Source organism: Aphelocoma coerulescens, chromosome 19, assembly GCF_041296385.1.
Source record: "Aphelocoma coerulescens isolate FSJ_1873_10779 chromosome 19, UR_Acoe_1.0, whole genome shotgun sequence".
NCBI lineage: Eukaryota > Metazoa > Chordata > Aves > Passeriformes > Corvidae > Aphelocoma > Aphelocoma coerulescens.
Window position 1 is genome coordinate 5,336,187 of NC_091032.1, and position 27,999 is coordinate 5,364,185.

The window sequence follows — 27,999 nt, forward strand, 5'->3', positions numbered from 1 at the left end:
ATTGGAACAAAGTAGTGAATTTATTAAGAGTTCGTCCACCATCCTCACACTTTGGCACACAGCTTAAAATGAATGAACAAAAAAGCACACAGCTAAAATCCTATTTTCTGACTACAGAACAGAAGGCACTTAACCCTCCCTGTTCCACCACTGCTGGGAATTCCAGAAGTACCAGGAGCTGGAGGTGGATTTCAGCTTTGTTGAGTTTCCTTCCAACAGCCTCCTGCCACATCTCCAACACAACCAACTCTTTTACAGCTGGGCCTTGAAGCTTTCATCATTATCAGCAGAATGGGGGCAGAGAAAGGATTTACACCATCTGGGAATTACTCAGATGGACACAAATTTCCCAGGCAAATTCCCTCTTTTTCCTCACACAGCTTATGGATCCTCCAAAGTTGTCCCCAAACTATTCAGTGCCTTGACAATGGCACTAGATTCTCCTCATGGCTCTCACTTTTCCGTATTTCTCTTTATTTTTTCCCCACACTCAGCCGTTGTTGGTGCTTTTCATTCCCTCACGCCTGAGAGAGAGGTTTGATCAGCTCATAATCCATGCACTTGCTGAGGCAATCACGTGCCACGCTAATGATGTGCTGCTTCTTGGGGTGATCCTCCTGCTTCCCGACGTAGGTCAGGATCTCCAGGAGCTCTGACTCCACCAGCTTCTTCGCCAGCTCTTTGTCAGCACTGATTAAGTTGAAAGCAATGACCAGTCCTCGGTGCTGGACCTCCATGTTGTCATGCAAGCAGAGCCTCTGTAGGATTTCAAGCCACTGGGTGGTCTGGAAAGGAAAGAGGGATCATTGGTACTGATCTGAAGAATATCTCAGCCAAGAATATGACTTTTGCTTCCTTCAGCAGAAGGAAGAGCAATACTCATGTCACTTATAGCTATTTCATTCTTTAACTAAGGAAACCTGACTTCAAATATTTGCACCCAATTTTTCTTACACTAAAGTCAGAATCTTCCACGGCACTGGCACCACATGGAACCTGTTTCATGTTTAGGCTGCTGCATAGTCTCTGTGAAAAGAATCTGACCAGATTATTGACACAGCTGAGATGACCAGGACACTCCCCCACCCCAATCTTCCTGAGCTTCCCTTTTGGCTTGATTAATCATTTTTATCTTAATGAGCTCCAGTGTCCAATTATGTGTGCGACACAACAGGGTTTAGGAGTTCTCAACCACAGCTCTTCAGACGCTCAGCCACGTAGGATCTGGGTTCTCAGAGCCTACAGAACTGTGCAGGGAAGGGAGATTCTTTGGGATCACTAGGTTATTGATCAAGCTCTTCTCATTTAAGGGTGAAACAGGGTTTGGATTTCAGGTTATTTATCAAAATGGACTAAGAGCATGCACACCCAGGTCCCAGCTTCTCCAGGTTCCTCACTATCAAACTAGTAAATTGCATCTTCCTTTTGAGAGGCATTTTCACATCTGAGCCAGCACCCTTGCAGGGTACATCCACACTGCCCACAATCAGAGTTATGCTCTTACCACTTCAGTCATCTTCGAGCAGAGTTTCTTTTGTGCTGCTGTAAGCATGGCCAGGGCTCCTGCTGCTGCAACCTGGACTTTCTCATCATCCTCACCACACAGCAACACCACCAACTTCAGCCTGTCATTGCCATCGGCCACAAACCGCTCTTGAACCTAAAAAACCCCCAGAGATAACACAGTTAGGGATGGCTCCTCACAGAGACAGGTGCATGCAGTAAGGCTGGAGATGCCCAGCGAGTTACCTCCTTGTTGACCACCAAGTTGCACATGCATTCTGTGGCTGCCTGTCGAAGTTGGTCGTGGTTCTCAAACATGTAGTTTTCAATATCTGGCAAGGCCTTCTCTTTGATTATCTTCAACCTGTGTCAAAGAGCAGTGAAAAAACCACATTATAGGTGTGAAAAATGAGGTTCACTCTTAGTAAAATTTTAAGGAAAGTTTAATAAAAGGGACAATTAGGAGACAATAGCAAAAAGGGTATTACAGCTGGGTGCTTTGGCAGAAATCCAAAGGCACAACTCTACATCCAAAAGATCGTCTTTAAAAGGACATCTCATTGCATATTCATTACAATCATACATAATTCATAAATTCTTTGGCATTTCTGTGTATCGTCCCATCAGCCTTATCTTCCTCCTTGGCTCCATTCAGTCTCTGCTCCCTCCATAAATTCTTCTCTCTGGTTTCGGGTCTTCTTCTCCTCTGATAAGATACTCCAGGAATGTGAAGGCTTTCTCTGCCTATCCTTTCTAAATTGACTACATAAACAATGGACATTCTATATCATGTATTACATTACAGAACCTAGGTAAAGTTTTCCTAACATTAAGGAACATAAAAAAAACCAACATCACAATACATTCATAACAATTATGTAACATGCAAAAAGCCAATATCACAATACCATTTATAACAATAGGTCAAGCAGTAACCATCTTATCAAATATTAACTGCAGGGAAGGCCTTGAAACAAACCAGTGTCTGCAGCACTGGAGCTCATGGCATGGTTCATTCCCTGCCTAATGCAGATGAGGTTCATGTCTTTGCTGTTTTTGTAGGAAAATGTACCACTCCCCTTTTCCTATTTGAAGAATCTTTTAGCTCTGAGACCTCTGTAGCTCTGCCAAAGGTGGCTCAAACCGACCGGTCTTCATAGTCCAACAAGCGTTCCACTGTAATTCGCATGCACTCCTGGGGAAGAAGGAAGGTTAAAAAGCAGTAAAACTCACCTAAGTTTATCACTCCTTCCTGAAAAGTTTGTGAGACCTAACAGAGCCTCGTAGTTCTGGAGGCCATCTCTCTCTGTGTTCAGCAGGCTGACGAGGGGCCTCACCACCTCATACACCTAGAAGAGAAGGCATGTATTAGCAATTTTCATTTGCTAAAGGAAGTATCAATGCTTTTGTTTTTATTGTTATTTTTTTTTTAAGTTTACCCTCTCCCCTGGGAATGCAATATCTGGATTGGAGATAGCAGCAATTTTTGCCAGAGCGTGAGAAGCCTTTATCTTGCCAACATCTGTGCCTTCCACAGCCAGAGGTATCAGGGCCTGGAGATACACAGGAAAAAGCATTCAGTGTTCTGAGAAGATTTACAGGATTGCCTTAACAGACTAAAACAAATTAAAATTATCCCGTAGCCCTCTGTGATGTCTTGCTCTTGCTCTCAAATAGGCACCACGCCAGAGCTTGTAGCTCACACAGTCACTCCAAGAACATCACTTCTCTGGAGCCTTGCAGAGGTGGGACTGCAGTGTCAGTGTGGCCCCAGGGGGCCACAGCTTGTGCTTTTCTGTCACGGCCCCTCATTGGAGACACACCACAGGCTCCCAGCAGACATTAACAGCACATCAGGAACTTCAAACATAAAAGTGATCACCTTCCCACCACCTTGAGCGACAATGGTCCCGCGGTCCTTGGGGTCTTCACACAAGGCAAGAAACACCCTGCAAGGGCACAGAACACTCAGTGAAACAGCCACCCGGGACAGCAAACAGCCAACAGCCCTCGTGAAAGGGGGTTGAGGTTTTGCAGGAGGGCTAGAGCCACCCGGTAAATTCCAGATGCTTAACCCAGTGCACACAGCACTCTATGAGGAAGCAGCAAATGGCACAGTAAGAAGTTTCCAGATCTGTAAGATGAACTCTCTTCCAGTCAGAATCGATACAAAGAACTAAAAATTCAAAATGCATCCTAGCAGGGCATCCCTGTAAGCCAGCTTCAAGGTCAGAACGTGGATTTTTATGATATTGCTGAAGAAAAACTTTGGTTTAAAATCTTTCCTCCACCTCCCTTTCATCCCCCCCTCTCAGGCAGAGTGTACCTCCCCACAAACAAGGAGCCAGCCCAGATGACATCCCCATGGCACAGGGGCTGCCCAGCACTCCCAGCTCCTACATCAGTAGTGAAGGCACCTGGCAATGAGCTCCTTGCTCTGGTCTGTCAGAATGGCACTGTCAGCCTTCACCATGCAGGCCAAGGCAGAGACAACCCCGGCCTTCAGCAACCGCTTCACCCGCTTCACCACAAAATCCTTCTTGTCCTGAGGAGAAAACACTGGGAAAGGATTAGCCCTTAGCTGCCATTCTACCATCCAGCTACCTAACAGCCAAGCCTGGTTGGAGAGCAAAGCGATTTCAGTCTGGAGACAGGACACCTGAAGAATGTGACAATGGATACACCAAAGAAAGTCTTTCTGAACAGCATCTCCAGCTGGACACAACCCACCTTTGGATGCTCCTCAGGCACATGCTGCTTGGAGAATTTTGCCAGCTGCACCAGCTCTGGGACCAGCTCCTTGGTGTCATAGCTGTTGGTGCAGTTCACCAGTGCAGAAGCCACGGAATACAAGATAGTCTTGTCGCTTGCCTGCACAGGAAAATAAAAGCTTATGTGAGGGTGAGGAGGGCACAGCAGGAAAACAGGTCCCTCTGGGCTGCCATCGTGGTGTTTTGCACTGGTGGAAATGTTCTTAGCTTTATGCCCAACTTTATAGCCCATGGCAGGGAAAACCAAAAGTTTTCATAGTCAAAAAAGGTGTTGAACATCATGAGGTGCTGTCAACACCTTGATGCCTTTGGTTTTCATGCAGTTGCTGACAGTAAAGGTAGGAGCAACCTTCTTCAGAAGAGAGCAGGATGGTAACAGCCTTGAGGTGTCCCTGGGGCACAGGCAAGACTGAAGTTCTGCTGAACCACAGGTGAGGGGTTGGGGTCACAGCTCCTTCTGACTGGGCCACAGTGCAGGGCTGAAGAGCTGGGAGAACTTGATGCTACCAGAGGAATGAGGGAACAAGGAAAGAAGATAGACCTTGGCTAAATCGAACATAGCTTTCAGGGCTGGCTCATCCTCAACAAAGTCATCTTTCACATCTGCATCGAGGGTGAGGTACGAGAGCCCTTCCACAGCCCATTTCCTGGTGCGGGCATCAATGCTGGTGTTGCACAACCACCTGGAAGAGAGAAAAACACTCACATTTCTATCTCAGGAGCCAGGACTAACTTACCTAGAAAAAAAGGGAGGAAAAACAGATATTGAGGCTGATTCAGGTCCAAATATGTCCTCAGGTTCTGCTGCAGCTCCTAAGAGTGGGGATGCTTCCCCTTGAGACATGACCTTCCTCCCATGGTCCAGCTTGTGGGATTTAAATGCTGCTGGGAATGACAGACCAGGACTGCTATTCAGCACTGCTTTGCCTTTTCCATCCCATGAAACACGAGATGCCTGCAGGAATGACCGCCCATTCAGTCACTTCCTAACTTCATCCCACCTCCTTGGTTACTCCACCCGGCAAATTCACCTTCAGAAAGGACTTGTGCATATTCAAGGTAGCATTAATTAGGCTGTGCCACTCTGGCAAAGAGGGAGGCACTGGGTTTGGTGTCTGCCATGGGCAGTGAGGGAAGGAGAAGGCTCATCTGGATATTGAGGCAGGAGGAACTTATGGCTGCTTCAGGCACAGAGGAGCTCCAGGTCTCAGTGCTGTGGCTCTGGGGGCACTGTCAGCTGGCAGGCAGCACAGGAAATGAAGGCAACATGTGGGCAAGATCTCACGGGAGAGGAACATATTGTATTTTGCAAAGATTAGAACAACTGAAAAAATCAGGGAAGTCACTCACTTTCGGCACTGCTTGGCTAACTTCTCAGTGGAGCCCTCAGCAAACTGCCGCAGGCCATAGTCTGTGCCTCCTGCTGAGCCCAGCTTGCAGAGACCCTGAGGAGGATGAAGAGGACATACTGGTGAGAAAGGCTCATTAATCCTCTCATGTTGCTGCCCCAAAACAGCCTAAGCCCATCTCTCATTCCCAGAATCTCTCTCCTCTCCCAAGTCTGGGATAAGGCTGCTGAGTGTGGCAGGCAATAGAGGCAGGGCTGCATCCTTACCACCAGAGCTCGGATTTTGATCTTCTCATTCTTGGTCTTCTTGTAGATCTCCTTCAGGAGCGTCACCCCGTTGGTGATGATGAAGGTGGCTCGGCTCAGCTTGGTGGAAGCATGGATGAGGGCTTCCACAGCCACCAGCTGGTCAATCTCCCTCTCAGACCCACACAGGGCAACCATCATCTCCATCACTCCCTTCATGCCAAGCAGCTTGTTGCCCAAGTCAAAGGGCCCTTGCAGAACTCCAGACACAATCTGGATAGCATGGAGTGTCTTATCCATGTCTTGTGGGTCGATTTTGCTCCTGCATGGGATAGAGGGAGTAGGGTGTGGAACAGCAGTGGGGAGGAAATATCCTCCCTCAACTGCACTGCTGAATCATATTGGTGTTTGGGAGCGCAAATTTCTGCAAAGCCTGTGATCCAGCAAGATCTCAAGCAAATAGTTATCTCCCAGAGCCCCAGTTTTGAACATAAGAGGACTTCAAGTGCCTGATCTCATCCTCAAGACCCCCTGCTCCTGCCCTCTGGGCCAGCTCACCCCTGACTCACTTGATGTACTCCTCACAGATCAGCCGGTAGTTGTCCCGCTCTGGGTCGCAGCGCAGGTCGTCGTAGAGCTTATTTAGGAGGACAGAGGCAGTCAGCTGCGTGTTCTCTGTCAGTGGCAGGCAGTCAGGCATCTCAGGAATCTGGCCCACCACTTTCAGTATCTTTTTTAAGCCTGGAAACGATGGAGTGACATGGCTGTCAGAGGGGAGAGGGTCTGTGCAAAACTCAAAATACCATTTGTTACTTTTTTGCTGTGGAATAGCCAGCTTGGATGTTTTCAAATATTTTGCAGCCTAATCACATAAGCCTTAAGCAAAAAAGACACTCAGATATTTACTGGGGAGGAGCTTCTGCTGGTGAGATTACAGGTTTGCAGAATCAGGCTTTTTTCCAGCTCTCAGAGTGAGATGAGCAAAACTGCATTAGGCCCCTGGCTGGATCTGTTATTTTTGTCAGGAAACATTAAACCTACTGACCCCCAAGGCCGGAGGCTCTGACTGAGGAAAACTCAGCCACTTTCAAGTGATTCTGGATGACTTAACCCTCCTCTTGCTGAATTATTATTAAATAACTTCCATCGAAATGGTTAACACACACATGCACTGGAATTACTATAAAAACACGCAGCACATAAATTCCTCATCCTTGACCAGCTTTAGAATACACCAGTTTATGGGTCCACCAAGCTCAGCAGGTGGTCATCTCATCCTGTCTAAACCAGACAATTTATCCAAGACAAATCCTCCCAACATTAGCAAATACACTGGAGAAAACTAACCAGAGATGTTAGGCAGTCCTTTAGAAACTCAAAAATTCTTGTTCTTATACACAGTTGATTTTCTCTCAGTACTGTTTCCTGCTAACAAGCCTAACTTTGCTCCAGGCTTGCATGCACCAAAAAAAAGCCAGAGAGGATTTATTTTATAGGTGGGACCAGTTCTTCAGGCATTCAGGCAAGAACACACAGCTCCACATCTCCCAAATCACAACAGGATGGCAGGGAAGGACTCACCATTGTCGATGACAAAGATGCTCCTGCTGTTGTCATGGTCTTTCAGGTCCTTCCTCGGTATGTTCTTGTTGAGGAGGTTGAGGGCTCGGTCTCGCCCTTGCCCAGACACTTTCTTACTGACCAGCATATCCAGCAAACGCGTTGTGATCATCCTCAAATCTTTCTTAGTGTCTACACAGAAGCAAAGTAGTAGCAGCCAGTTACGAGAAGTTATCTCTGAAAGCAGGTGAGCTCAGTCAAAACCATTCAAAGCCACTGTGTGGCTGGAACAGAAGTATTTAAGCTATCCATGAGGATAAGAACTGTGTGCAGGTTGTCCTCCTGGACAGCTGAAGGGTGAAGTCCCCACTTCACCAAAGAACAAGGAATAAGGTGGAATCCCCGGAGCAGAGCCCTCCCTGCTTGGCCCACTCCTCCTGCAGGCAGAGGCAATGAAGAGCAGGTGATGTGCTGTTACCTAGCACTAGAGCCTCCTCTTTGCCATGGTGCTCCTCCTTCCCCTGGCCCAGCAGGCAGTCGGTGATGGTCTGCAGGAGGTTGCAGACAGCCAGGGAGATTTCTTCATTGTCCACCGACATCCACATGCAAATGCTGTCGATGCCCAGGTAATGGAGAATGGCAGTGGCCTGGGCCCAGGAAGGAGAGAGCAGGACAGTGTTAGCAAAGACCTTTCCTTCCTGTGTCCTCTAGGCTCAGCTGGGACAAAGAAACTATTTTCCTCAGTGAGTCCTGAATCAGTACAAGGCAGAGTTTTAATCTCCCCCCACTGCTCACGAACAACACAAACTATTGCAATTTCCCCCTCCCCAGGTACAATAGCAGTGAAGGTCCAAGCACCCTGTCCTTACCCGAGCCTTATGTCCTGTGCACATTCCTGAAAGTGTCCTCACGGCTGCCAGGATCAGCTCAGGATTTTTGGTTTCTATCAACTGCAGCAGCAGGTTGACCCCATTATTCTGGAAAATCCTCTCGGCACCAGCTTCCTCCCGCCCCAGGACTATGAGGTTGTTTGCAGCCTGGGTGGGAGGCAGAAGAACCAGGGGTCAGTGGCACAGCCCAGCCTCCAGAACATCTCCGTGCAGCTCTGGGAGATCCTGGTGGGAGCCATCTCCTGACAGATGCAGCAGATCAGCTCAGACCCCACCAGACAGTTTATCCAGGTGCATTTAGGGATCAGCTCTGCTCTGCCCAAGAAGAGTGGGTCACTGCTTGGAGGGAATATCTGGAGGGTGGCAGAGGTGGACCTGAGCAGAATCCCAGGCTGATCCCGCCTTTGGTATTTTGGGAGGTTGGGCCACCTTCCCTCGGCACAGGGGTGATGCCTCGTTGGGACACTTCCCCTCTCTCTAAGTGCAGTTCACCTCCCAGTTCCTTCCCTCATCCTCCATCCAGGAGAGGTGGGGAAGGGAACGCAGTGTTCTGCTCCCTGCTGCAGTCTCTGACACCAAACAGCTATTTTGCCAAGTCCAGGGCAGTTCTCACCTTTTCTCGCTTTTCTTTGTCACTGTTCTCATCCAGCAGGATCTCAAACATCTTCTGCACCCTCGAGTCCGTGGAGAACTGAATGCGCAGCTGTGCCAGAGAGAGCACAGAGCATGAGGAGGAGGAAATCAAGGAGCAACTTTCCTTTTTCGCTTCAAGAATACTCCCCACCCTCAAACCACAGGCGATAACAGGAGATATCATTTCTCAGCAATCAGCATCCATTACCCATTGCCATCTGGCAGAACCAGCCCGAAATATTAATTTCTGAGACTTCACAGTAGGTAGTGGTGTGAGGATTTCTTCATAGCATCCCTGTAAAGGTAACTGTAGCAACGTGGCAACTGCCACACCCACCCCGAAGCTGATTCAGTCCCTTGCCAAGACCTTTCCAAGACACCCAGGACCAGGCCAGCCTCAGGAGGAAGCTGCCACACTTTTCAATTTAACCATTCAACCCAATCCTCAGATTTACACACATCAAGTATGAATTTCCAGTTAATGGAGCCTATTTATCCCCCTGTATTGCCACGAGTTTCCAGTATGACCAACAATCCATTGATGTAACCCAGGGAAAGGATTTCCCACCTCTGGTCTGTGAACCCAGGACTGTTCCCTTGGCATTTACCTTCTCCTGGATGTTGGCCCCCAGTCGTCTCAGGGTCTCCTGGAAGTTTTTGTTGCGGGGTTCGAGGGTGGCACATTTCTGAGCATCTTTGAATGCTTGGTCCAGCTTCCCCAGTTTTTCCAGGGCTTGGCTGCGCCGGTACAAGGCTTTGATATCCGAAGCATTGATGTCAATAGCTGGGAAAGGGATCCAAAACACCAGGCATCAGAGCTTGCTGCCTGTGCAAACTGTGGTTTGCTCTGTTATTAGCATCAATCAGTGCCTGGTCAGCACTGATTGCACCAAATTGGAACAACATCATTTGAACCTCCAGGAATTCCCGTGTGGCATCAGCACTTGGGTGTTAGTGGACATCAAGGAATAAGGCCACAGTGTCCCAAAAGCAGATGTGAGAGCATGCTGAGCGAGTGTACCTAGCTCTCCTCATAACAGCCCCCTCCTTACCTCTAGATGCATCTGAGGCTGCCTTGGCATATTCCTCCTGTTGAACCAGAAAGGAGAGATTTTTTAGCCATGGAATAGCTGTCCCCATTCCTGATGGACACTGGAACCTCTCTGTTCCCATTTCCCCAATGGGACACCCCAGTGAAGCTCCAGCACAAGCCCAGAACATGTCATTTCAGACCAGCTGGAAACACCCTATTCAATAAACAGACAAACCACCCAGTCCACAGCCAGTGAGTGCCCTTGGCTGCCTTCCTGCTCCTCTCCCCCTGAGCACTGCCCAGGCAAGGGGAGCTCTTCTCACCTTTTTGAGGAAACAGGCTGCCCTGTTCCTGTACAGTACTGCCTGCAGTGCCTTGTCCTTGTTGAGCTTTATGGCTTGAGTGTAGCTTTGAAGGGCTTTCTCGTAGTCACTGGCCTGAAAATATTTATTGCCCTCCTCTTTCAGCTGGATGGGATCCTCCATCTGGAGAGCTTGAAGGAAAAACATCAATCTGTGTCCCATTTTCAACTGCCTCAGTCGCCTGCCTACTCCCCCAAGCTGAGTTCCACCATGAGACTGACATAAAATTAACACACATTAATAAAAGCAGCTTACCAGGCTGAAGAGTTTTGAAAATGAAGACCTAAACTGCTCTTCAAGGCTGTGGCTTCTCAGAAGCTTTTCCCACCAATGTAGATCCTTAGGAGTCAATTTAAAACAAAAAAAAAAACAACAACAACAAAAAAAAGGAATTAAAGAAATCTGCCAGCACTACGGAGAGTCTGTGTGGCTCAGGAAAGAGCTCACTTCCCACTCCACATTTGGGCAGGACCTGGCAGCTCCTGCTGCCTGTCAGTGTCACCTGTCACCACAGCCTCTCCCCTCCTTGTCCCCTCGTGCTTTATACGCCTGGGGACGGCTGGAAGCCAGGGCCAGCTCAGGGGGCACCTGGCTGCAAGCAGGCAGCACCCCTCTGCAGCAGGAGGGAATCCTCTCCCACCTGCCAGGCAAATCCCAGCTTCCCTCTGCCTGCAGAGCTGCACAGGGTGTGGGGAGCAGGAAGGGGGGGTTCATGCCAAAATAGCCCACGGCTGGGATGGCTGACCCCTGTCACAGTGCTCAGACCCTTTTCCCTTTCCATTTAGGGAAGCATGAGACAGCTGAGCTTCAAGGACAAGTGGCCCCAGGCCAGCAGCTGCAGCAGTGCCCAGCACCTTCCAGAATTCCCTGGGATGGAAAGCTGACTGACAGCCAGTGCTGCCTCCTCCTCCTTGCAGGGCCCATCCCACTGGAAATCTCACCCATGTCTGGCGCTGCCACTGGCCCCACACGTGGTCATTCAGCAACACAGTGACATGGACTAACACAGAGGTCTGGACTGGAGCATACTGGAACTGTGTGATGAGTGGCTCAGTTTGAGTGACACCAGTAGACAGAGTAGCACTGAGCTCCAGGAGAACTGAGCCTTTCAATCTCCCCTCTTTCCCAGGGGTCACGATGAAGGAATTCTGCTTTGTGACTTATCTCCCCCCAAACACAGACCTTGCCTTCCCCAGGGTACCTACCAGCATGCCAGCTATAAAGCAAAGGGGGGAACTGGCAGGATGGGGAAATGACTGAGGAGAGCATGGGCTGACCAAGACACTGCCAGGAGGAAAAATATCATTGTCTTTAATTCTGTGATCTGTGTTGTGGCTTGTGGCTCTTATGCAGCAGGGGTTGGCACAGGACTGCCCTGCCCATGTCTCCTGTTTGACTGGCAACAGCAGCATTGCCTGGTCCCTGGTATTTGGGCAGGAGGCGATTCCAAAGCCATTTGTAAATCCCTTCACAGCACATCAGCAGCACCACAGCTGCAGGCAGCTTCATCAAGCACAGCTCCCACACCTTCACCTGTTTGGGAATAGTTCCAAGGCACAAGGACAACAGCTGTGAAAAGTGCAAGATGCCACTCCTGCTTTGGATAGCCTCAGTGCAGTGGTTTTTCCAGCATTCATTTGGATTAACACACCAGAAACCCCTTCCCACATGGTTTTAGGTACTGGGGAAGGCTCAGCTGGCTTCATTTCAGTACTCGTGGGATATAGCACTGCCTTTCTCACGTCAGGCAGAATGAAGCCACACTGTCACAAAGCGGCAGCACTGCAGGTAAACTGAGTTACAAAATCAAAGAGTGTTGGGTGCTGCTGATGCTCAAGGCAGAGCTGAGAGGGCAGGGCAGGCTCAGCAGTGAGTGCCGAGAGCCCTCTTCAGGCCTCGGCTGGGAAAGAAAAACATAATAATAACTAATACCAAAAAAAAAAATAGCTTTTCCAGGAGAAATTCAAGCCCCCAGTACAGCCAAGGAGGGGCACATGGCTCCCCACACCTGTAGGGCAGCAGAGCCCCTCAGCCCTCCGTGCAGCTCCATTTCCCTCCCACCCGGCAGCGCTGGCTGATGAGCCTGGACAAACACATCCCTTGGAGTGTCACAGATGCCGGGATGGTTTGGGTGGGAAGGGAGCTCAGCGCTGTGCTAATCCCGGCGGAGGGGCTGGGCAAGGGAAAGCCGAGCGGGTTGGGAACGACGGGCCGGGGTGCGGTGCGGGCCGGGGTGCGGTGCGGGCCGGGGAGCGGTGCGGGCCGGGGTGCGGTGCGGGCCGGGGTGCGGTGCGGGCGGGGTGCGGTGCGGGCGGGGAGCGGTGCGGGCCGGGGAGCGGTGCGGGCCCGGGTGCGGTGCGGGCCCGGGAGCGGTGCGGGCCGGGGAGCGGTGCGGGCCGGGGAGCGGTGCGGGCCGGGGTGCGGTGCGGGCCGGGGTGCGGTGCGGGCGGGGAGCGGTGCGGGCCGGGAGCGGTGCGGGCCCGGGAGGGGTGCGGGCGGGGAGCGGTGCGGGCCCGGGAGCGGTGCGGGCCGGGGAGCGGTGCGGGCCGGGGAGGGGTGCGGGCCGGGAGCGGTGCGGGCCGGGGAGCGGTGCGGGCCGGGAGCGGTGCGGGCCGGGGTGCGGTGCGGGCCCGGGAGCGGTGCGGGCCGGGGAGCGGTGCGGGCCGGGGTGCGGTGCGGGCCCGGGAGCGGTGCGGGCCGGGGAGCGGTGCGGGCGGGGAGCGGTGCGGGCCGGGAGCGGTGCGGGCCGGGGAGCGGTGCGGGCCGGGGTGCGGTGCGGGCCGGGGAGCGGTGCGGGCCGGGGAGCGGTGCGGGCCCGGGAGCGGTGCGGGCCCGGGAGCGGTGCGGGCCGGGGAGCGGTGCGGGCCCGGGAGCGGTGCGGGCCGGGGAGCGGTGCGGGCCGGGTGCGGTGCGGGCCCGGGAGCGGTGCGGGCCGGGAGCGGTGCGGGCCGGGGAGCGGTGCGGGCCCGGGAGCGGTGCGGGCCGGGGAGCGGTGCGGGCCGGGTGCGGTGCGGGCCCGGGAGCGGTGCGGGCCGGGAGCGGTGCGGGCCGGGGTGCGGTGCGGGCCGGGGAGCGGTGCGGGCCGGGGTGCGGTGCGGGCCCGGGAGCGGTGCGGGCCGGGGAGCGGTGCGGGCGGGGAGCGGTGCGGGCCGGGAGCGGTGCGGGCCCGGGAGCGGTGCGGGCCCTTCCGCCGGCGGCAGGAAGCAGGAAGGGAACGGGCAGCGACCGCGGGCCCCGGCCGGGGCTGCGGGGGAGCCCGCGGCGCTGTGGAACCATCGTGGGGCTCTGCTGGAGGTGGCTCGGCATGGGGAATGTCCCTGCCCGGGGATGGGGTTCCACCCGCCCGCTGTGCTTCCCCAGCCGCAGCGATGTCCCCGTGCCCCCCGTGCAGCATTTTGGGCTGTTTGGCCCCAAAGGGGAATTAAGCACCCACCGTAACCACCCATCCCAGACACAGCTTGGGTGGCTTCTCCCCTGCTCCAGGGGCAGGCACCATGCATGGCTCAGTGTTGGACCTGGCAGTGCAGGGTTGAGGGTTGGAGTTGATGATCTTAGATATCTTTTCCAACCTCAATGATTCTATGAATTCCACCTTCCCATCTTCTTTGCAGGTCTCTGCTCTTCTCCCACGCTGTGGACATGGTGGTCCTGCGGGCTGGGCTCTGCCCTGGTCTCACTGAAGACATGATCCAGCTTCTCAGGGCCAATGGCATCAAGACAGGTAATGGGCTGGCATCAGGGTCTCAGGTTGGGGAACATCATCCCCTCTGCACTTGGTGTACCTGTATCATCCCAAATCCTGGGAGGATGGTGGTGGTTGAATATTCTTCCATGTCCTCCTTGCTGGATGTCTTCTGGGTCCTCCTGGGTGGATGCAGTGAGTCAGGACTTCTCCACAGGAGCAGAAGAGTGTAAGGACATGATAGAGATCCCTGCAGAGGCTTGTTGAGGATTGATCAATTATGGCTTTTGTTATGGTATTTCAGGAGGGTTTGTGCAGTTTTCCCTCTGAAAAATGCCCAACTTCCTGGAATGCTGCACCCCAGGCACCTCCTGCCCTTAGAGGGGAAGGAAAAGGTGCTGGGCTGCTCTTGAGCAAAACAAGGAAAATGTTTACCAGCTTCTTTCCCTGCTCTGTTTTGCAAGAAACAATTTGTTTTGTGATGGGGCCATCTCAGAGGAAAAACTCCTCCACTTGCAGTGTTGACAGAGGGCACAGACACTTTGCCTGTCGGTGCAGGTTTTGTCCAAGCTGGTTGTCTTCTGGTGTTTGTGGTCTGATCAGGCTCAGCTTCCAACCTCTTGTCCCTCATGTTATTTGCAGTGGTGGACTTTGTGTCTTCAGACCTGGAGGATGTTGCCCAGAAGTGTTCCCTGTCTTACAAGGTAAAAGGGACTACTCCTAAGCCCTGGTACATTAACCAGGGAGCTCAAAGCTGTTTGGCTCATGGACAAGGATGGGCTTATCTGGGGGGACCTTTTGCAGCAGATACTGGCCCTGGACTTGCTCAGTGCCGTTTCCAGACATCTCTCTTCCCCCAGGCACTGGTTGCAGTCAGACGTGTGCTCCTGGCCCAGTTCTCTGCCTTCCCTGCCAACGGAGCAGACCTCTATGAGGAGCTCAAGAGCTCCACTGCCATCCTGCCCACTGGCAGCCCAAGGTGGGTGCATCTCCCACCAGCTCTGCTGGGCTTGCTGCACAAGGCTGTGGTTGCCAACACAGACTTTGAATTTCAGTCTCCAAACCATCCCCATGCACTTGTCTGCATTTGGGAAGGGGACCTGAGGCACAAATATCTGGGGAGTGCTGCCTCCCGGTGCCCCTGCCATTCTGGCTGAAGGGGTGTTGATAATCCCACCTTGTGTCCATCCCAAAGCCTGGACCAGCTGCTGGACTCGGGGCTGTACACGGGGGAAGTGACGGAGCTCATGGGAGCACCGGGCAGCGGGAAGACACAGGTGAGTGGGGTGGAGGGCAGGGGAGAGGACAGGTAGGGTGAAGATGGTGCCATCAGGCACGTGAAGCAGAGGGACATGTCACACCCCGTCCCTGTTCCCTCAGGTGTGCCTGGGCATTGCAGCCAGTGTGTCTCTGGGCCTCAAGCAGCACGTCCTGTTTCTCGACTCCACGGGGGGTTTCACTGCCTCCCGTCTCTACCAGATGCTCCGAGCCCAGACAGAGGATGAGGAAGAGCAGGCAAGTTCCCCTGGAGCTGGTCCCTCTGCTCTCTAAAACTCATTTTGCTCTTGCCTGCAGAAAACCCCAGAGATGATTTGTCTTTCCAGCTCTGCCTTTGTCCCCTTTTTTGGGTCCAGACTCTTCCTTCCATGGCTCGGTGGGTGCCATGCTCAGGAGAGACACTGCCCTTTGTTGTTTTTCTTGGGAGAAGGGAGGGACTTCCTGGACTTGCAGGACTTTGCTCCCTGAGCTCAATCCATGTTGCTTTTTCCATCAGTGCAATAGGGACTTAATTAATGTGTTAATGGGGTGGAGGCAAATGTGGAAGAGTAAGGGTCTCTGGCTCCGTGACATGGTGTGAATGCAGAGAGCTGGTGGCAGCTGGGGCAGGAGGAATAGGACAAGTCCTGGGGAGACTGAGGCTGTGCTTTGTGCTGCAGCTGGAGGCTCTGCAGCGGATCCAGGTGGTCCGTGTGTTCAGCATCTATGAGCTGCTGCGTGCCTTGCAGGAGCTGCGGGATCGCCTCTCCCAGCAGGTAGGAGCGAGGCTCCGGGCCTCTCTCCCGTCCCCAGAGCTGCAGGGAGGGCAGCAGGGCTTGTGTGCCTGACAAGTGACTCCAGACTGCCTCATCCTGGGGGTATTGGAGCCTCTGTGCAGCTCACAGCCTCCAAAACTGCTGGATTTATTACTCCACATTACACATGGTGCCTCCTTGCAGGTCGTGAGCTCCGTGGGACCTCTGAAGATGATGGTGCTGGACTCGGTGTCGGCTGTGATTTACCCTCTGCTGGGTGGCAGGCAGTCAGAGGGTGAGCTGTGCCACTGTGTGTGCCAGGAGGCTGCAGAGCTCTCTGCTCGTCCTGAAGAGCCTCTTCCACCCACGTGTGCTGTGCTTGGAGTGGGGGCTGGGGCAGGACGGATGTGGATGTGGATGTGGATGTGGATGTGGATGTGGATGTGGATGTGGATGTGGATGTGGATGTGGATGTGGATGTGGATGTGACTGCTCCCAGCTTTTCCTTTGGGGCTGGATAAAAGGGGGCTCTGTTTGCAGTGTTAGCAACAATCATTCCAGCTGGCTGTGGCCATGCACGTTCATGGCAGTGGCCTGAAACCCATCCAGGGGAGGCACTGAACTCTTTGCCCATACATGAAAACTTCTTACAGTGTCACAAATACAGCAGGGTTGCTGGCACAGTTTGCAGAACTCTTTCTGCCAGAAAGGACCATAAATCAGAAGTGAGGATACCAAGGAGCCCCCTCAAACACCTTCCAGAGGGTCTTGCACAGCTGGGTGGCAGCCAGTGCTATCACAGGAGGTCCCCTCACAGCCGTGGGCTGTAGGAAATGAAGCTGTGAGCTGGAGAGATGGGTCCTGTACCTGCTAAATCAACCTGGCCAGCTTTGTCTGGAGCTTCTGGTGCTTCTGTAGGGTTTTTTGACCTTGGGCCTTCTAAGATAGGACAGGGTGGGGAATGGTCCAGTGCAGGTGTCCATGAACACGAGCGCTGGCACTGAATCCAGTGCTCCTGCAAATCCAGATGCCAGTTGCTTCCAAGATGCACTTTGGGGGCTGATCCCCAGACAGCCAAATGCTCTGTCCTGTTCCAGGTTTGGCCCTCATGATGCAGCTCTCCAGGGAGCTGAAGACCCTGGCCAGGGAGTTCAGCCTTGCTGTTGTGGTGAGTGTTGCTGGGCTTTGTCCTTCCTGTGCTGGTGTGTGGCGAGGAGCCATGGGGAGGCTGTGGAGCCTGTGGGAGAGGGGACCCCACTCTCAGCTAAGCCTGAACCCCACAGTGCCCTGCTCCCTGACATCTCTGCAGCCTGCAGATGTCTTGTTCTGAGCATGGGCCAAGACCTGGGCTGATGTGCTGCCTCCTGCTCTTGCTGTCCTCATCCAGCACGGCATTCACTGGATTGAGCAAGGCCGAGTTAAGTACAGGCAGATGGAAAGGCTGGTTATGTTTATTTTTGATAAAACACTGTTCATTTAAGGGGCTGGCTAGCTTCCTGGGTAACCTCTCAGTCACCTTGCAGGAACTGCAGGGCATTGCATCATCCCACAGGAGCTGGAAAGGGCCCTGCTCGAGCCTTCCCCAGCTCTTGGCCAAGCAATTGCATTTGCCAATGCACCCAGACGGGTGGGTGGGACCACAATTAATGTGTCTGAACTGGGAAGGCCACACCAGAAGATGGTGGGCTGCTGAGCCTGGCACTGGAAGGTGTCGAGACAGTCCTGCCCTTCATTCTGATGAAGTGACAAGGACAGCATGTCTGGAAAGACACTTGGAGGCCCCAAGTTAAACTTTGTGGTGACTTCAGCACCAGAAGTGATGCAGCTTGCAGACATGAGTGAGCTCCCTGAGTACTGTCTGGGGCAATTACCTGGGCTGTGTTTAGAATGGGTGGCAGAGGAGCTGAAGGAGGGCTCAGGATGGAGAAGGAAAAACCTTCCTAGAAGTAGCAGCCTGGCCAGGATTTCCTGGTGACCTCCAGTGTTCCATTACACCGAGTGGCACTGCTTTTCCTGGGCACTGATAAATCTGTTTGTGCTGCAGGTGACCAACCAGGTGACAAGGGACAGCAGCACTGGCCAACTGAAGCCAGCCCTTGGCCGCTCCTGGAGTTTCATGCCCAGCACCCGGGTGCTGCTGGAGAGCAAAGAAGCCACCTGGGAGAAAGCCACCACACAGCGTGTTGCTTCCCTGGCAAAGTCACCCCGGCAGGTGAGGCTCTCTGGATCCATCCCTTGGGAATGCAGGAGCAGCTGTGGGACTTGGCCCTGGCTCCTGTGGGAGTGGGGCAGGACCCAGCCTCGCTGGGTGAGCCCTGGCAGTGGGAGAGGAGCTCGTGCAGTCTGGCTGGATGCTGCAGAAGAGAAGAGCATCTGTTCCCAATAGCCTGGGCTGGTATTTTAAAGGCAGGATAAATGAGTGGCAGCACTTACAGTCCAGGTCACTGTGTTCCTGATGTTGGTCTCACTCTCCTGATGGTGTGTGGGCAGTGAGGATCCCGTGGAAATGGCTCTGACACCTTCAAACGTGACTTGAGCTTGAGCACTGCCTGAGCCTCCTGGCTCTGAGCCTGCTCTGCTGCTTGATCCAAACAAATTTGGGTATGGTGGCGTGCTGGGCAGCGAAATGCATCCTGGATGTGCTAAGTAATGGTGTGTCTGGGGATGCCTGAGAGCAAGATGTTCTTTCCTTGCTAAATTGCATTGCCTATTTGTATCTCTGCATTCAGCAGACCCAGTTAAAACAGGGGCACCAGCAGAAGGAAATCCTCAGGGCAATGTAACTGGGATTTTTGGCTCTGAGACAGGTGATGGAGGGATGCAGAGTCCAAGCAGTGTGAGGATAAGCTTTGCTCTGTTCCTCCTTGCAGCCGACAGGGGTACAGGTGGAGCTGGACATCGGAAACGGTGACGCGTTGGAACCGAGCCCAGTGACACCCACACAGGGACTCTGAGGGGATGGAAAAGCAAATGTCACAAGGTTCAAGAGAGCTGCACAAAAGCAGGCAAGCACTGAAGGTTTTACAAACTGACTCTGAGACTCCTGCAGCCCTGTGAAGGACCAACATAAAAAAAATTTCTTGTTATTCTACCGTGTGGAAAAACTGAGTCTGGGCTTCCCTGGAGATCTCCCTGTCTAGAAGATGCTGCCTGCAGTGGCTGGGCTGTGAGGGCAGCAGGACAGCCAGGTCCTGCACTCTGCTGCAGGCTTGCCTTCACCCCCCAGAGCCAGCCCTCTCCTCAGGTGTTGTTTGGGACCAGCTGCATTGTCCCTGCACAACCCCACAGCTCTTTGGTCTGGTTTTGTTTCCCCCGTGGCTTGCTGCCCTGTGGTCCTGGAATTCTGATCATCCTCAGGCCCACAGTGGGCTTGGTTCAGAAATAAAAGAAAAAAAAAAGCTGTTGCACATTGCTGTGGTTGTTGAGAGCTGGAATTCAATTAATGACAGCTGCTCTGAGCTTAATTAGAATGTTGAGCTTTAGTCCCCAGCAGGACTGGGGTGGGACAGGCTGCTGATGAGCTGGGGCATAATGAGATGCTTGATCTTCCTTTTTCCCCAGAGTAACACCAGGCCCTGTGGGGACCTGCTGGTGTTTTTGGGGCACAGCTGGGCTGTGTAAAGACTTGCTGATAACTGATGAAGGTTCTGATCTGCATCAGCTGAGGCAGATGGGTCCTGGCTGGTACCAGCTGGCCCTGCTTGATGCTCAAGGACCTATTCAATTGCATGTGGTGATGTTTAAAATAATCTTTGCATGCTCTGCTGCTTTCTAGCTGCTCTTGCCTGCTCTTGGCAACCTCCTGAGGAGAGGGGAGGCTTGGATGTGCTGTTTCCTCTTGATCCCAGATGTCTTAGACACCCTCATCCTCAGCATAAGAGACCTCCTTGGCAGGTGAGCCGAGCCATGGCTTGCACTTCAAGGCATCTGACAGAGAATTTGGGAGCTGGGACTAATCAGGGCGTGCTCATTAAACTAATTACGCAGCAGCACAGCTCCTGGAGCTCTCTAAGGCTGTGCTTGGCACATTAAATACATAATTTTTACTGAAAACTTTTAAAAGTTGTGGATTTTTTTGTGTTTCTGGGCTCTCCGAGCTCAGGAAGGGAGGTGTGGCTCTGGGGATTTCAGACTGGATGGAGGGGGTGAGGAGGGAGAGGATGGTTTTCCTGTCTGCTGGAGACCTGTGCTGATGTAAGCAGAAATTTACCTTATTAGCTAATTTCTTGTTAGTTAATTCCTTGTTAGCTCCTCTCTTGGAGCTGTGGATAAAGAGCTGGTACACACAAATTTCAATTACTAATTTATCTCTCTGCCTCAGGTTCTGTAGGGGAAGCAGAGCTCTTGTGGGGGAGTGTGGAGCAGAGAAGAGCCAAATAGAAACCTCTGGGGTTATATTTGAGCCAAGAGGTTTTTCCAGATGTTTCCTTCCTCTAACCAGCAGGATGAGAAGAGGAACAACCTGCTTTGAACCCTCATTAGAGTCAGCATGAGACCAACCACGTGTGCATCTTCCCTGTGATTCCCTGAGAAATTACAAGAAATTCCACTCTTGCACTCAGGCACCAGGGAGTCACGGGGTGGTGATTCAGCAGGCACACTGCCAGTCTGGCAGGAAAGGTGATGGTGGGAAGTCTGGGCTCCTCCAAAGCTTCCCATCCCAGCTTCCATTGGCATAGCCATGACTGGGGGGGATTTTCTCTCCTTGGTATTCAGCTAATTGCAGCTGTGGGAGTTTTTTCCCTTTTAGGGAAACATCTGGGTAGGTTGGGGAGGGCGGTGTGATTTGGGGCCTGGCTGGGTTTCCTGTGGTAGCTCCTGTGCTCCCAGGTGTGCTCCGAGGTCACAGTGGTGTCCTGAATTTCTGGCTGTGTTGCTGCAGGGAAGGTGTCACTGTGGGTGCTGGTTATTGCACGGTGTGGGGACAGCAGGAGGGTTCAGGTCATGGGAATCTATTACCCCATCTGGAAAAACCTGACTTCCTGCTCAAGCTCATTTGCCCTAAATTTGCATGGTAAAATCAGGCTTAAAAGAGTTTCGGATCTAAATATCCTCATTCAGCCTTTCCCCTTCATGCTCAGACAGGCACTCCTGCAGCTCTGTAACGCACAGCTCAGGATGTCCTTTCCCCCTGCCTCTTCCCCGTGCCCAAAACAGCTGGAAAACTCCTGGAAATGCTTGGAGCAGGGTAGTGAAACCCATCCCAGGGCAGACAGGGCACATCTCACTCCAAGCAGCAGGGATGCCTTTTGGCACTTAGGGCTTGTTTGCCCTCGATATGTATAAAATACACATATAAATGTGTGTATATATGTATAGGGATGTGTGTCCATATCTGTGTCCACCTGGCTGTGTGTCTGTCTCTGTATCTCGGGATGAGAGAACGAGAGGCTCAGGCTGTGCCAGGGGAGGTTCAGGTTGGACATCAGGAGGAAGAAAGGGTGATTAAACATTGGAATGGGCTGCTCAGGGCGATGGTGAAGTCGCCATCCGTGGGGGTGTTCAAGGAAAGACTGGACGTGGCACTCGGTGCTCTGGTCTGCTTGATGGGGTGTTTTCCATCCTGATTGATTCTGTGATCTCTCCGTGTATGTTCACTTCCTGTACAATGCTGATAAGCCCCGTGAACACCCAGGAGACTCCCCCAGCGCACAGAGGACCCCGCAGTGTCCCCTCCTTTTCCCACCTGCCCGCGGCGGGTCTCGAACCCGCGCCCCTCGGAGCCGCTGAGGGCGCCGCCGAGTCCTCCTGCCCGCCAGGGGGCAGTGCTGCACCACCCGGCGCCCCGTGGGCCGCTCCGGCCGCCCGGCCCCGCGGGCAGTTGCCATAGCGCCGCCGCCGCCGAGCGCAGGCATCGGGACGGGACCGCCCGCTGCAGGCCTGCCGGCCCCGCCGCCACCCGGGACGCGGCTCCTCAGGGGCGAGGTGAGGCGGCTGGGGGCCCTGCTGGTCTTGGAGGGGCTGTGGGGCACTGACGGGGCTGCCAAGTGTGAGGGGTGTGTGGGGCTGTGAGGCCTGGGAGGAGCTGAGAGGGTAGGGGGGGCTGCCGTGTTTGGGGGGTTTTGGGTGTGTGTGAAGCTTCAGGGAGGCTGACAGGGTTTTGGGGGTTGGAGCACTGAGGGAGCTGCCAGGTTTGGGGAGTGTAGAGCATTAGGGTACAGAGGGGGCTGGCAGGTTTGGGGACGTGTTTGAGGCTTTGGAGGGGGGCGGTGTCGGAGGCTGTGGGAGAGGCTGCCAGGTTTGGGGGTGTGGGGCAGTGAGGAGGCTGCCAGGTTTGGGGGTGTGGGGCACTGAGGAGGCTGCCAGGTTTGGGGGTGTGGGGCAGTGAGGAGGCTGCCAGAATTTGGGGGTGTGGGGCAGTGAGGAGGCTGCCAGGTTTGGGGGTGTGGGGCAGAGAGGAGGCTGCCAGGTTTGGGGGTGTGGGGCAGTGAGGAGGCTGCCAGAATTTGGGGGTGTGGGGCAGTGAGGAGGCTGCCAGGTTTGGGGGTGTGGGGCAGTGAGGAGGCTGCCAGGTTTGGGGGTGTGGGGCAGTGAGGAGGCTGCCAGAATTTGGGGGTGTGGGGCAGTGAGGAGGCTGCCAGGTTTGGGGGTGTGGGGCACTGAGGAGGCTGCCAGAATTTGGGGGTGTGGGGCAATGAGGAGGCTGCCAGGTTTTGGGGGTGTGTGCGAGGCTTTGAGGGTGCTGCCAAGGTTTGGGGGTGTGGGGCAATGTGGGCTGCCAGGGTGGAGAAGGGGTGGATGGGGTAAGGGCGGGGGGCAGGTACATATGGGGTCCATGAGGCTGTGGAGTTGTCACTGAGGGTTATCCAGGGGCTGTGGGGTGCGGGAATGGCTCTGGATTGGGTTGTTGGCAGGTGTAGGGGGACAGAGGGCAGGAGGGGCTGCCAGAGCTTGGCGGGCACAGGGCGGGGGGAATGGGGCTGCTCGGCTTGGGACAGGTGCAGCACCTGGGTTTTGTTTTGGGGAGATGGGGTCAAGGGGCTCCCTCACAGGATCCCCCTAATGAGGGGGAGTGGGACTCCGGTGCAACCTCTTTTTTTCACGTTTAAAAGTGGTTATGAGCGACTCTTCCCATTCTGAATTCTGCTCCCAAATCCCCTCTGGGGTTCAGTAGGTTATTCTGCTCAAATTGCTATGAGAGCTAAGGAATTCTGGATAAGCACCAGCCTTCTGTAGAGCTCTCTGCTTAAATTGTTGTCTCTTTGCATTTTAGCATGTCCAAAGTGCAATTTGATGTTAAGGACCCAAATTATTTCCTTCTCTGCTCAAAACTGGGGGCGTACTGCAAAGTGAAAGCTGAGCAAGTCCTTCCTTTGCTGCAGAAAGCAAAAGTTCTTCAGAAAATAGAAGTCATCCGAGCAGTTTGTTCCTGTAAGCAGGTCAAGGTGTTTCCTGTGGGGAAAGTATTGACTCATCCTCCGGTTTCTTAGCAGTATTTCTGTGTCTGCAGGTTAATAAATGTCAGCTCTGCAGTGAGAATATGGTCCTGCCTGAGTCTCCTCAGGTTAAAAGGCTGAGGATGGAGAGGCTCAGTGTTTGACCCTGTGATAAAGAACCAGTTGCACTCCAGAAAAAAACTCACACCAAAAACTCCCGTGTTTCCCAACACTGCAAGGACAGCCGGGCGTGCTTAGTCAAGTGTAACACTACAGGTGGATAGGAACGGTTTAATTTTGTGCCTCTTAGATTAAGCTGTGCTCAGGGTAATGTTTAATTGGCTGAGACAAAAGGGGTTTAAAGGGGTTTGTTTCTGGGTTTCATTTGAGCTCACTTCCTCTTCTCTGACACACAGCGTGTCTTCCTTGGGGAGCACAGGACGTAACCTCGGCTGTTGGTCTGGGAGAACTGTTTCACAGCTGTGCAGGGACTTGTGGCAGTTTTCTGTTCTTTCTGACCTCATTGTGGGCTTGCTGAAGAACTTAATGGATGTACAAGAAGCTTTTTTAGCTCTCCATATCATTAGGATGGGAGATGACAGGTGTATTGTAAGTTGGTATTTTATTGTGTTTATGCTGTGGTGGGTTGTATTTCAACACTTTGAAGCACAGATTTTAAGATAGATGATCATTAAGGCATATACATGATTGCATAAACAAAAAGAGTTTTAACTCTTTGTCTTCCCACTGTTACCTCATTTTTCCAGAGCTGAGAAGTGGAGCAGAAAGCTATGAGCTTTAAATGTTTATTACAAATCCCAGATCCCTGGGTTTACCACCTATCAAATACTGAATCTCTTTAACACATTTGTGCCCACAGTGATGGGGAGGGGGATCTTGTAGTCATTCTCTGTAATCATAATTGTTTTTGGTGGCACAACTGGGTCTAATGAACCAAAACAAACACCTTGGGCTGTTGTGTGTCCCATTGGGGGCTGGAGATCCTGGAGCAGGATTACCCAGCTGCAGCACTCTGTGTCTGCTTATCCACTCAGCTGTAGCAGCTGAACTGTTAATTAAAGGCTGATTGCCTTGACAGTGGTGCTCATGGGTTAATGCTTAATTGTTCAAGTTTTTGCTGAATTGGAATAGCTTTGAAGCCATCATTTAAGTATTGTGTTTAATTGTAGGGTAGAAAAAGTAGGATGGCTTTCAGTGAGGCTCACTGTTTCTCATTGTCAGGTACCATGTGATTTGGCTCCTAAAATGAGAGCTGAATGCACTGCTCTGCACCGAGAGTACAAAGGAATCATATATAGGAGGTTTTGGGAGGACAGTGGTCACTAGTTGAGTTTATGACTGAAATCTGTCTTCTTCACATCTTCAGTTTTCTCTTTATTGTTGTTGACTTCAGGGTGGGTTTGTGTTGTTTTGTTTGTTTGTTAAATGGTGTCATTTTCACTTCTTGTGCAACTTTGCACCACGGTTTGTTGTTAATCACGACTGAGATTGTAAACTCTTCAATCAGGCTGAAGCATGAGCTGAGCTGCCAGTGCTGTTATTAAACCTGTAGTTTGGACTTTGAACCAGGTTTTGCCTGGAGGGGTGGAAGCAGATTTCCACGGTCTGCTCTGTGTTGCTCTGGCTCTTCCAGGCCAGCACAGAGCAGGCAGTGGAGCTGGGCAAGCTGTGTCTGACCCAGCACTGCAGTTTGTGTCCTCAGGACTGGCCAGGTAAAATGCTCTCCTCACCTAGGGTGTGTTGGTTTCACTGTAGGAAAAATGGTATTTAATTAGGGTTGGGCTACTTTCCTGTCCCTTAGAGTGTGTTTTCATAGGATATGGAATCACAGAGTGGACTGGATTAGAAGGACCTTAAAGATCACCTAATTAAAGATTCTCTGGCTCCATGTCTTCTCTAAACTTTCTGACCAGTCCTGAGGGATACAGAGCCTGACCTGAAGATAAGAAATCAAAGTGCATTGAACCAAGTTGTTGTGCTTAAGGAAACACACTGTGGGCAGCAGGATAAGGTGAGATGCAGAGAAGTGTGTGCACAGGGGCCGTTTTTTGGACACAGCTGTGTGTGAGCTGCTGCTGAGCAGGGAAAGGGGACCTCTTGGTTTAAAATAGGTAGTTAAAAATAAGGGAAATTGGTTCTTCTCTCTAGGCTGAGCTCTGACTACAGGCATAACCTGACTTTAAACTCCCTGGATATTGCTGGTAGTCTGGATTCTTGTGTGGACTGAGCTCTGGAAGTGGTACAGCCAGAGCCCTGGTGAGGTGTGTGATGCTGCTGTTCACTGCCTGTGCTTTGTGCTCTGTACTTCCATGTATTTATTTACCTGCTACAAATGTTTCCCCAGCCCTCCCCTGATTGCCTATTGCGAAACCCCAGCCTGGCTCCTGCTTCCCAAAGTAATTCCAGTCATTATCCTTGACAGTACCTCCCTGTGGTTTCCCATGGAGCCTGTTTTCCTCCCCTTCCCAGGCACTGTCCTTCCAAACGCCAGGAACTGGCAGTGTGAACTTCCCTCAGCTGGCACTCAGGGAGCAGGGAATGCTTTGCAGTGGTGAATAAGTGGAATCTCTGTTTCACAGGTGGGGAGAATCCCATCACTGCTGGGCTGATGTCAGGACCAGGACTCACCTGCATGCAAAGGTTTCCAACCCCCTGCTGGTAGGTGCCTCTAAAGTTGATTATTTAGTCTTCAAACAACATTGCAAGGTTGAAAAATTGCCCTCTTCTTTAAGAAACCAAGCGTTTGACTGTCAGATCAAGGATTCAGAGTTTGTATTAGGTTTTCCTTCTTTCTCAGCTGGTTTCCTCAGAACTGAGATTGCTTTTTCTAACCTCTGAAAGGTTTCTGGCTTGTTAAATTTATGCTCCCATAAGGGACTTTCTAAAGAAAGAATTGTTTTCTGAGATGCTGTTAATTCTTTTCAGTGTCTGTAAAATCTACAACTTCTTCACATTAATTGCTCTTGAGGTTTTCAGTTCACTCAAAAATATTAATCAGGCTTCTTTCTCTAATGCCCTCTGGCTCCTCTGCCAAATAGTCTTGGAATAGGAATTTCCACAATTTATTTCAGTGGAGTTTAAAATATTCATTAAACATCAGCTTCTTTTAATGCTGCCACCTTTTTATTTATGTTCAGAAGGTTGTGGGATGTGCTTATAAGAATATACTTAAGGAGCATATGCTTTGAATCTTTTAGTTTAGGCTGATGTTAAGAGAGATTAGAAACTCATTAAATGTAATTTAAATTTTAAATACTCTCTTTTGGGAGTAGCTTGTTGCGTGGTAACCTCTGCTGCAGAAGGATGGTTCCTTTGGGCATTATGTATTCTATATATACACATGGATAATTTCAAATTGCAGTGTCACAGGTGGCATCATTGAATCCACACCACTTGAACTTCTATTGCTTTGGCTTTTCCCCAAATGAGTCAGGAACTGCATCCCACAGAATTCCAGACTGAAACTGATGTGATGCTACTTTTTGCTGCTGTCAAAACACCTTGCTCAGAGAAAAATGACTGCTGGCACCAGTGGATGGCTCCCAGGTGTCCTTGACCCAGAGACTCAGCTTGCTGGCATCACTCAGCTGAGTAATTCCTGTGTTTGAGGTCATCCTCCACGAGGCTGCATCATGCATTGATAAGTTTGCTTCCATGGAAGGGTTGCTGTTTCCTAGGACTTTGCCTGAGCTGTGCTGTCCCTGGGCATGGAGGGTGATAAGCAGCAGCTTAATGCTCTGCTGTAACTTGGTATTAAAATAATCGTGGCCAGGCTGGAACCACAACTGGTATTGCAGCTCTGAGGCAGTGAGCAATTCCTTCTCTGTGGGATTGCCTTTGGATTTGTTTTATATGTATCTTAAAAAGGAGCTTTTATTCATCTGCTGGAATAGATTTCTTTATAGACACTTGAATGTGATGATCTGGAGGACAAACAGGCCTCTGGGTTCCTGAACAGTTTTTAAAATGGCAAATTAATGGTTAAAAGAAGGGAAATATCTGTTTAGATTAACAAAATAACTTTTCTTATTGAATCCATGAACCTCTTCCTATATATATGCCCAGCAGTCTGGGCTAGCAGCAGAGACGGATAGAATGTCAAGCTTGATAGATTGTTGGAGCTGGTTTTTGGTAGTTAAACAATAATGGAGCTGTTGTGTGCTTGCAGGGAAACACTGAGCTCTGTGTGCAGACTTTGGCCTGGAGAAAGTTCCAATTGTTCCAGAGAAGGGTGAGTTCTAAAATGCAGCTTCTGTAGCTGGTGGCACAGCTGGCCAGATCCCTGCCTGTCTTGAGGCTGTTGCACAAGCATTGCAGGAGAGTTTGGAAACAGTTTATTTTTCAGATTCCAAGTAAAGTGTAGATTTCCAAGTCCCCTTTGACTGTATAATCCAAGAAGTAGAAAGTGAAGCTGGTTTTTATGTAGGGGCTGTTTCATGCTCTTGGAGCTCAGGGCCAGGTTTCTGCCAGTCAGACAGAGGCTGATATTGCATAATCCATCCCTTATGTTTCTCAGATGGGAAGGCTTATCAGTCGTTGTAGGGGATCATGGAGTTCCTTGT

The 27,999-nt window shown here is 51.9% G+C and overlaps 3 protein-coding genes across 14 annotated transcripts in view; 2 read left to right on the forward strand and 1 right to left on the reverse strand.

Moving 5' to 3' along the window:
- Position 1: 1 nt before the first annotated feature.
- Positions 2-12,436, reverse strand: UNC45B (unc-45 myosin chaperone B). Of its 5 annotated transcripts, XM_069033016.1 has the most exons (21): positions 10,849-10,976; positions 10,602-10,685; positions 10,308-10,477; positions 10,004-10,040; positions 9,560-9,735; positions 8,932-9,021; positions 8,298-8,465; positions 7,907-8,075; positions 7,450-7,620; positions 6,438-6,609; positions 5,890-6,190; positions 5,625-5,719; positions 4,816-4,957; positions 4,234-4,374; positions 3,921-4,048; positions 3,386-3,452; positions 2,943-3,056; positions 2,737-2,852; positions 1,750-1,867; positions 1,505-1,660; positions 2-785 (listed from the first exon to the last, which is right to left on the reverse strand). In XM_069033016.1, the coding sequence occupies exons 3-21, from the start codon at positions 10,467-10,469 to the stop codon at positions 519-521; spliced, it is 2,790 nt and encodes a 929-aa protein (XP_068889117.1). In that variant the 5' UTR covers positions 10,470-10,477; positions 10,602-10,685; positions 10,849-10,976; the 3' UTR covers positions 2-518. The 5 variants fall into 5 exon arrangements, with proteins under 5 accessions (XP_068889117.1, XP_068889118.1, XP_068889114.1 ...); XM_069033017.1 differs by lacking the exons at positions 10,308-10,477; positions 10,849-10,976 and adding an exon at positions 12,355-12,436; XM_069033013.1 differs by lacking the exons at positions 10,308-10,477; positions 10,849-10,976 and adding an exon at positions 11,552-11,900.
- RAD51D (RAD51 paralog D) lies at positions 12,051-27,668 on the forward strand. Of its 7 annotated transcripts, none has more exons than XR_011155851.1 (14): positions 12,438-12,477; positions 13,958-14,067; positions 14,671-14,732; positions 14,889-15,007; positions 15,224-15,305; positions 15,409-15,543; positions 15,966-16,061; positions 16,245-16,335; positions 17,138-17,208; positions 18,085-18,252; positions 18,911-19,045; positions 19,816-19,934; positions 26,017-26,095; positions 27,606-27,668. XR_011155851.1 is itself a non-coding variant. In XM_069033024.1 (11 exons), the coding sequence occupies exons 2-11, from the start codon at positions 13,986-13,988 to the stop codon at positions 18,992-18,994; spliced, it is 990 nt and encodes a 329-aa protein (XP_068889125.1). In that variant the 5' UTR covers positions 12,051-12,134; positions 13,958-13,985; the 3' UTR covers positions 18,995-19,809. The 7 variants fall into 7 exon arrangements, 4 of the variants coding, with proteins under 4 accessions (XP_068889125.1, XP_068889123.1, XP_068889126.1 ...); XR_011155852.1 differs by lacking the exon at positions 27,606-27,668 and adding an exon at positions 26,799-27,585; XR_011155853.1 differs by lacking the exons at positions 26,017-26,095; positions 27,606-27,668 and adding an exon at positions 20,362-20,472.
- RFFL (ring finger and FYVE like domain containing E3 ubiquitin protein ligase) overlaps positions 21,864-27,999 on the forward strand; it is a 31,146-nt gene continuing 25,010 nt past the window's right edge. The window contains exon 1 of one of the 2 annotated variants that reach the window (XM_069033021.1): positions 21,864-21,965. The gene's annotated coding sequence lies outside the window, so the exon portion shown is untranslated. Of the gene's footprint in view, positions 21,966-23,799; positions 24,026-27,999 lie in introns of those variants that run through there. The other variant, XM_069033020.1, reaches the window with a different exon arrangement.